The sequence below is a fragment of the Nyctereutes procyonoides genome, unplaced genomic scaffold, assembly GCF_905146905.1.
Source record: "Nyctereutes procyonoides isolate TBG_1078 unplaced genomic scaffold, NYPRO_anot_genome, whole genome shotgun sequence".
NCBI lineage: Eukaryota > Metazoa > Chordata > Mammalia > Carnivora > Canidae > Nyctereutes > Nyctereutes procyonoides.
The window spans coordinates 2531081-2539834 of NW_026575082.1; the positions used below are offsets into that span (position 1 = coordinate 2531081).

At 62.6% G+C, this 8754-nt stretch overlaps 1 protein-coding gene across 5 annotated transcripts in view; it reads left to right on the plus strand.

Annotated features, from left to right (window-relative positions):
• LOC129514547 (myelin basic protein) overlaps positions 1-6825 on the plus strand; it is a 116717-nt gene extending 109892 nt beyond the window's left edge. For all 5 annotated transcript variants that reach the window (XM_055333212.1, XM_055333209.1, XM_055333214.1 and 2 more), the window contains 2 exons: positions 161-268; positions 5285-6825. In XM_055333212.1, the coding sequence (XP_055189187.1) occupies positions 161-268; positions 5285-5329 (153 nt within the window). In that variant the 3' untranslated portion in view covers positions 5330-6825. The remainder of the gene's footprint in view (positions 1-160; positions 269-5284) is intronic.
• Positions 6826-8754: the final 1929 nt, after the last annotated feature.

Below are 8754 nucleotides of genomic sequence, written 5' to 3' on the forward strand. Positions count from 1 at the left end.
CAAGTGCATGAGTCTGGTCCTGCAGTGGGAGCCTCTGGGCGCATGTCTAATGCTGGCAGCCCGGGCGGGGCCCCTGCCTCGCGGAGTGGCCCTTGCCCCCACCCCACCCCACCCCAGAGGCCCACGGGTGCCACCCTGAGAGCTGTCTGGTCTCTTGCAGGGAGCCGAGGGCCAGAAGCCGGGATTTGGCTACGGAGGCCGCGCTCCAGCTCACAAGGGGCTCAAGGGCACCGACGCCCAGGGCACACTTTCCAAAATCTTCAAACTGGTAATGTAACCCTTCTTAACATCCAGGGTACTCCGGGGTCACTGGTCGGGGCTGCTGGGGAGAGGCCTCCGGCCATCCCACACTGGGCTCCCCGGGGTTCACCTGCCAGCCCAGCTGATTCGGGGACGTTCTTGGGGGCCCATTTGGCTGCCCTGCTCCAGGCTCCCCTGGGGAGCTCGAGGACATGCGAGGGGCCCCACACAAGGCTCTACTGCACCCTGGGGGGCCTGGGGTGGCCTTGGGCTCAGGTGTGTGAGTCCCAGAGAAAGGAGCGGGAGCCGAGTCACTGGGCAGGCAGGCAGGGGTCCCGGAGGCCATGCGGGGGACACCTGGTGTCGACCCTGGGGTCCTAGACCCAGGCCACTAACCATCAGTGAGTGACCATGGCAGGGCCAGGCACCCAACAGGGCTGGAGGAGACAGGACACCCTCCAGCCTCAGCCTGGGCACCTAGAGAGCCCCACTGCCACCCATCCTCAGCTCTAACCAGCCCTAGGCGGGCTGCCAGGGGTTGGGAGGGGCCCATTCGGCCTCCGTTCATGCCCACTACCACCACCCCCAGGGCCCCCAGAGCAGCTCACAGCAGTTTCCAGGGCTCACCCACGGCTCCATGCTCAGGCATGAGGGATAGCGGCAGTGGCCAGCTGGCCTGCTGGAGGCTGGACATCCGAGAGCCGCGGGCATGACCTCCCGGCAGCCACATGCGGTGGGCAGAGGCCCGGATGAGCACAGTGACAGGCGCCACCCCGCCTCCGCAGGTTGTCCCCAGCGCTAGGCTGGCTGGGAGCCCACACTGGCCGTGCCCACAGTCAGGGGCCAGAGGCTGTCCAGGCGCCCTGTCTGTCTGCAACCATGCAGTTCTGCTCATTCCACAGGCAGATGCTCTTGGGGGGCTGGGGATGTTTCCCCAGCTTCAGGAATCCACAGCCCCGTGAAGAGCATATTCTTGCGTGAGGGACACAGAGTGGTTGGAATTGTGCCACCAGGAGGACACAGGGCAGAGTCTGGAGGGAGCACCTGCCTCCGGCTCCAGGGAGGGGGGCCACACGAGGAGGCCTCACTGGGCCGGGGACCGAAGAGCCACCACACACCCAGGGAAAGCTCCCGGCTGGAGGAAGCCCAGGCCCTGAGGAGCTGGGCACAGGGGGACAGGGTTCCCCACACAGAGGGCCGCACCCCTCCCCAGGGCCCTGCCCCCCAGGGCCCCTGACTCCCCAGGCTTAGCTGTGCACAGTGAAAGGCCAGCCATGCATCTCTGGACAAGACCCGCACACATGGGGCTGGGGTTTCTGCAGCCACCCGTCCAGGGGCCTGGAGCAGAGCCGGGGCCCCAGCAGCAGCCAACGCTCCAGGGCTCCCAGCTGGAGGGGACGGGGAGGACCCCACCCCAGCAGGAACATATCACACCTTCCGTGCAGCCTGACTCAGGGCTTGGGGAGCGGTGCTCATCCCTGGGTGAGCACGGGGAGCAGGTGCCCAGGGGGGCGGACGGTCTGGCAGCTCCACTGTGAGTCCATGTTCCCACATGCTCTCTCATTAGAACAGCCGAGCCACTGCTCCCACTTACTCTGAATCCACACGAGGCCGCCCATTTGCTGGCTCGACGTCCTGGGAGCAGACGCTAATAGTCCCAATAATTCACAAGGTGTCCCCCTCAGCTTGCATTCTGACCCAAAGAACTATAATCAGGAAGGCAGATGGCAAGGTGGAGGAGACAGGGTTCCTGCGTTACGGCAGGAAGGGCACAGAGGGCGTAAACCCCACAATGCTCGTGGCACGCTGTAGAGAAAACAAATCCTGAAAGATTTCACTTTCCTCTTTCTTGGGTGAAAGGCTGGCATGGCCGTCCCCAGAGGAAAGGCCTGGTGGCCCCGGTAAAAGGGGAGGTCAGGCTGGGCTTAATCCCCAGACGGCACCCCCACGCCCCGCTCCCCCACGGCCAGCGGCCAGAGTCCAGGCACTGCAGACTCACCTGGATCCTTACTCCACGTGAAAGCTCGGTCACCCTGCGTCATGGGGCCGGAGGTCACATTCTTGGGAAGGCATGCATTTCCATGGAAACTGCTCATTCTAGGTGCTCTGGGTGGTGGATGAGAGCGGGAGCACCTCTGCTCCACCTGTCCCTGGACCACCCGCTGTGGTCACAGTGGGCAGCTTCACTTAACGTGAAAAGACTGTGCTGTGTAAGGCCTGGTGGCATCACGCCCTGAGACCCGGCCCCAGGCCACCCCGGTTGAGGCTGGCCCTCCGCCAGCCGGCCCAAGGCCTCTCGACCCCAATCACCATGATACGAGGGCTCTCACCTGCGTGAGTAGGCTTTTTTTTTTTTTTTATGATAGTCATACAGAGAGAGAGAGAGAGAGAGAGGCAGAGACATAGGCAGAGGGAGAAGCAGGCTCCATGCACCAGGAGCCTGACGTGGGATTCGATCCCGGGTCTCCAGGATCGTGCCCTGGGCCAAAGGCAGGCGCCAAACCGCTGCGCCACCCAGGGATCCTGAGTAGGCTTTCTAAGTGGCTAACACATCACAGTTTTACAGTTTGTGGGGGAATAATTGGGTCTGTAACCCAAAGAGTCATCACGCAGTCGTGCGTGTGGCGCGTCCCGTGGTCGGGATGCACAGTGGGGTTGGCTCGGCGAGGACATGTGTGGGGAGCCCCCCACCCCAAGTGTAGATTCAATGGGTGCAGGGCCCGCCTCCAGGTGCCGGAAAGGTCCTGCTATCCCAGACAGGGCTTCTGTGTGTGTGACATGCATGCTCATGTCATGCGAGACGTGCCCACTCGTTCCACGTCAGCTCAAATGCAGGCAGGATCCCCTCCTCCATGTTAAATCCTAAAGCAAATCTGAGTAAGGAGACAAATTCTACCCCACGTCCAAGTCACCGAGGTCATCATGACACGTCTGCTGAATTCTGGGCCGTGGCCACGAGGAGCCCAGACCTGCACTCAGCATAGCAATGTCTCCCAAGCGGTCTCCTGCCTGTGACTCACCTGTGATGCCCAGACCACTCCTGGGCTCCCCCCAGGGCTTCCTACACCAGAAAGGCCCGGTGGGAACCCGCTGTGTCCCTCTTGCCTGGGAATCGCAGGTGTGTCCCATCGCAGGTGAGCAATCCCTGAGCTAGCTGGCATAGTGCCCGCCTGTCCCCTGAAGGAGTGGCCAGGTGACACGGCAACCTTGGGGAAGGTGCCTCTGGCCTCGGTGGTACAGACACAGGCCTGGCTCCCGGGCCAGGGTCGGGTGCTCACAGGCGGAGCTGGCCGGCACAGCCCCGTCTTGGCCCAGGACGTTCATGGTGTGTAACCAACACAAGGGTACAAGGCCCGTGTATCTTTAATAGGTTCGATATTTTCCTGAATTTCTGTTTGTACCAAGCAGTTTAGAAATTTTAAAGCTTCTGAGAGTTCAAGAGAAGCTTCGATCTGTCAAAGTAAAGTGAATTTCAATTCGTGTGGCTTTCATTATATTTTACTACGAGAAGTGTCCACACACTGGCCAACCAGGGTCATCGGGCTGGGTGAGTCCACCCGGTGCAGCTACAGTGCATGGAAAACAACCGCTGAGAGGCCACGGGGGGGCTGGAAAGAGGCACGCGGGGACGTGGCGCCTCCCAGTGTTTAACGGGCACCATTCCCTTGGCCTTTCTGCCCCTGTTGGTTGGAAACTGGGTGGAGAGCCCTGCATTTCTCCCAGTCAGGGAACCGCATCGAGATATAATCAGTTTCTCATTTCCAATTGCAGAGCAGGGCCTCCACCTTCCCGCAGCTCCCATCCCTACCCTACCCTACCCCAGATGCAGCTTCGGGCCAACCTCCTCCCGCCACGTGCTCCAGGTCAACCCGCTCAAAACGTGGGAGACCCACAGGGCAGAGGTGCTGGTGCAACCCGACTCTGCCCTGGGCCGACTGGCTTTGGGGAAGTGACTCGACATGTCGGCTCCTCCGACGGCAAAGCAGGGATGCCACGGATGCTAAGGATTCCCGCCTCCGGGACGGGCTTTCTCTTTCGATCACGGAGGTACTTGCTAGTTGTAGGTCCGATCATGGAAAATCAAACCCAATGCCCAGCATTGTTTTCCTTTCCGAGGGAGCCGTCAGGAAATTGAAATGCTGCCTCACAGGAGCTGTCCTGCAAAGGGGTGGTGGGGCCGTCGCCCGAGTCACCCTGGATGCGCTTCGTTCTCGGGAGCAGTGCATCTGCCGCTTTTCGGGACTAGATCACGCTTTACAGGGAGCCGTGCAGATGAATTTCCCGGGAACTCGGAAGGCAGGGGAGACAGGTGCAGACTTGCTCTGGGCTCCTCGGAGGGCAGCACCCAGGTCGGCAGGCGAGGGGGGGGCCCCTCCCGTGGGGGGGCGGCGGCTCCCCTAGGGCCCTGCAGGTCCTCCGGAGGCTGGGAGTCCGTGAATGTTCTCATTTAGGAAAATAAGATCCCACAGATGAGTCATTTGACGACACAGAGATTCCATTGGAAAACGTAGGACCCCAACAAATCACGACCATCACCCCCTCCGGTGACTGTGCCGCGAGGCTCTCTGGCTTTGGGCTGCGGCTACTGATGTTACTGTGTAGCGTGGCAGACGTAACTAGAGTAGGTCGCGTCGGCTCAGGGCACGCGGGTCACCCGGTGAATAGCGCATATTCCATACGTATGTCACTTTCTGGGGGCTCACAGGCCCAGGGAGATCCCTGACAGGATGACCTTTTCACTCATGACCTAAGAGGCAAGAGCTTAAAACTTGAATAAGAATACGAATGCCAAAAGAAAGGGGTGTCCCCCCCACCGTCCTCCTGAGGGACGTGCGGACTCACTCCCTGTCGTGTCCTCAGAGCCGCCGCCGCCGCGCACCTGTGCTCCCCCTCCACGACCGCCAACTCTGTTCTTGACTTCAAATTGTGTCTGTCCAGGACACGTGTCCATTCGCAGTGTCCAGACCCCCCGAGCCCAGGTTCGAGGGCGTGGAGGCCACGGCTGCCCATGCAGATGGCCTGACTCTGTGTTTCCTTTCCTCAGGGAGGAAGAGATAGTCGTTCCGGGTCACCCATGGCGAGACGCTGAAGCCCCGCCTCGTGGCCGCAGAACCCTGTCCCCAGCTTCTTAATATAACCGCCTTCCGAGTTAATACCGCCCCTACCTTCCCCACCCTAGCAGCACCCTCCCGCCTAACGCCCGTCGAGTCGTGCACACAGCAGGGTCAGGCGCGCCGCGGCCCACCGGCGGTTTCTGGCCATGAGCTTCAAGGGAGGAAACAGAGTGAATATTCCACGGCCACGCTGTGTCCGGAGACGACGTGTCCTCGGGGCCTCAGCCCCCGGCAGCGCAGCCCCGACGCTCCGACCCGCGCACCTCCATCCTCCGACCGGCTTCGCTGAGCCGCATCCCTCGGCTTCGGCTTCGCAGGCGCTGCCGTGGCCACAGAGACGTGTGCAGGGCGCTGAGGGCTGCTGCTCCAGGCTTCCTTTGGTTTCCCGCCCCGCCCCTTGCTCACCCCCTAACACACACTCACTCTCCCTCCAGGATGAGGCGGTCGGCAGCGGCACAGGGGGCTTTCGGTATGTGAAGTGCGGGCGGGCAGCTGTGAAGAGTCCCATGTGGTGGGCGCGGAGGGGCGCCTGCGGGGGGCGGCTGCCCACCACTCCGTAGCGGAATTCAGGCGCGGCAGAGAGGGGACGGGGAGGCAAGGTCGGGCTGGGCTGCGGCCCCAGCGGGAAACAGGAGCTTCTGGGACATCAGGTGACGGCAGAGCGGGAGCCAGGGTGGCCTCCACGAACCACCTGTTTCCCCCCCAGAGCCCAGCAGGAGGGGCCAGGGAGACGCTTGTCTCAGAGCGGGACTGGAGGAGTTTTCTGGGTGGCCTCGCAGTGTCACCCTGGTCACACATCCCACGGCAGTGCACATTGCAGATACTAACCCTTGGTGGACGGATAACCCGCCGTCCGCTGGCATCCTAGACGCGGACGTGTGTAGAGAATAGGCTTCGGAGCGCCTTCTTCCCGCCCCGCGGACCCAGAGGCAGGGGCCGGGCCGGGGCAGCCCTGGGAGCCGAGGCAGGGGCTCCTCGATCGAATCGTGCCTTTTCTAACTGGAACTGACATTCCCTGCACTTCCCTCGTAACGTACTGATCCCGCCTTTTGATTTTAGCGTGTCTCTTAGAGGCCTTCCGTGGAGCCCACGCTGGCATCGTCCCCCTTAGCACGAACATGAGGAGTAGCCTGCGTATCAACATAATCCCATCCTAATTCCGGTGTCCAGTGTGGGTTTAATATAATGTCTATTAATCTATAGCCTCAATGACGAGAGGGTTACAGGGGAACAAGGAACAAGATTTCAGAAACAAAACCTCCAGTTGAGTCACACACACACACACACACACACACACACACTCTCTCTCTCTCTCTCTCTCTCTCTCTCTCTATCTACATCCTTGAGCCAACCGTGGGCCGAGCGAGCTCCCCTCGCAGCTACACCCGGACAGCATGTGCTGTGACGGTGGCTCTCGTGGAGTACACACTGTTCTTGAATATTGAAATAAAATAATAAACTTTTAATGATATTTGTATGGGCGTCTTCTTTTGTCTCTGTTCTGGTGTGTAGGCCATGAGCCCCGGCCAAGCAGAGGTTGTGTGTCCGGGTAATGCGTGTGCGGACTGTGCTTTGGAAGGGCTGGACGGCCCTTGCGTGCTGTCCTCTGATGGCTTCCGCGTTAATTAGAGGACATGGAATAGAGGTCACGGCTGGACACTGACTGATGCACTAACTCACAGGGGAAAAGAACCTCCGAGGTACTTTCAAACAATCTTTTAGGCTATTTTCACATTTCATTATCTTAACCAGAGTACACAGCTGCTGACGGGAGCTAAAGAAGCTCTGAGAAACTACATCTGCCATGCACAGAAAGCCACAACAAGGAGGGAGGGATTCGGGAAATTTTGTGTGCCGTCGCTTTTGGTGACAAGAGTTCCGTTTCAAAAACGATAAACCAAATCGTTGTTTTGTCTGGCTTTTCCTGGCTCCCTGTGTCTCGGCAGCCCCCCGCCGGCCGGGTGGGACCACACGAGGCTCTCATCCGGGAGCCCCAGCGCGGGGGGTGCCTGTCCTGCTGCCGGCGCCCGCCCTGCCCTCCTCGGGGCCACCCAGACCCTTCCCACCGACCCAGGAATCTGGGAAGTCGGGGAGTCACGTCCATACGATAGTGGTTGGTCAGCGCGCCTCTTACTGTCACGGTCGGTCGGTCGGGAAGCACCTTAAATGTAAACCGGGTCAATCCTAGGGTCACAGCGATTCTCACCATCATGCACCACTCGGACGCATATTTGGAGATCAAACAAGGAGGACAGGAGCCCAGCTGGAAGGTGCCTTCTCCCCACCCGCGCAGGTCTGCACAGGGCCCCCAGAGGTGCTCCCAGGCCCCAGGCCCCCTGAGCTTGGGGACCCCAGCCCCAGGCAGAGCCCAGAGATGTCACGAGGGGCACGTGAGGCACCGGAGGGACTCCCGGTCAGCACCAGAGCCGGAGCCCGCGCTCTCTCCAGCCCCCATGGGGCTGTGTCGCCCCCCAGGCGGGTGGGCCCCGCGGCAGAGCACACAGGTGGGGGGCAGGGGGTCTGGCGGAGGGTGCAGACCCGGAGTGCGCAGCCAGCGTGGATGGGAGACCAGGCGCCGCAGGGCCCCCGCTCCGAAGCCCGGGTGGGCCCTGTCCTTGGGGTTGCGAGGAGGGCGAGGGGCCATTCTCTGGTGGAACGACGGCCGCGGCCACCAGCTCCCGCGATCGGGGGGGGGGGGGGGGGGGCGCCGCTGCGCCGGGGGCGGGGCGCGGGGGGGCTCGGCTTCTCCCTCCTCCCAGAGAGCAAGTAGGACTCCAGGCCTTTTCGCACATCTTGTGTCGTGGTTTCTCTGCTGTCAGCAATCAACAGGGTGACAGAAGGCGGAGCTGGCCCCGCGCAGCCCAGAAGGCGGCGTCCCGGGAGGAGCCGCTCTCCCCGCCCCCCCCGTCCCCCGCCCCTCCCCCCGCCCCCTCCCGTCTCCCACCCCCATCCCCCCAGTCCCCCGCCCCTCCCCCCGCCCCCTCCCGTCCCCCGCCCCTCCCCCCGCCCCCTCCCGGGTGCGAGTAGAAGGACTGCAGGCCCTCGGGCCGGCCATCTGTCTGTCTGTCTGTCTGTCTGTCCGAGCAGCCTGCTCGCCGCTCAGCACGCCGCCCCGGGGCAGGGCGAGGGCGTCTCGGGCCCTCGCCCACCGGGGACAGCGTGAGGTCAGCCCCCAATCCCCACGGCTCCTCCCGACCCGAGAGCGCCGGTCGGCGGCGGCTCCGTGCAGCCCGTCCGGGGCCGGCTTCTGCCTTCCGTGCACGAGGACCGACCCGGAGCGGGGGGCAGGCCGGGGCGGGCCGCGGGGACCCGAGGCCGCCGAGGGCACAGCCCCAGGACGCGAGCCCCGCCCACACCTGCCGCACGACCCGCTCCGCGGAAAGCCCGGGCGCCTGCGCGG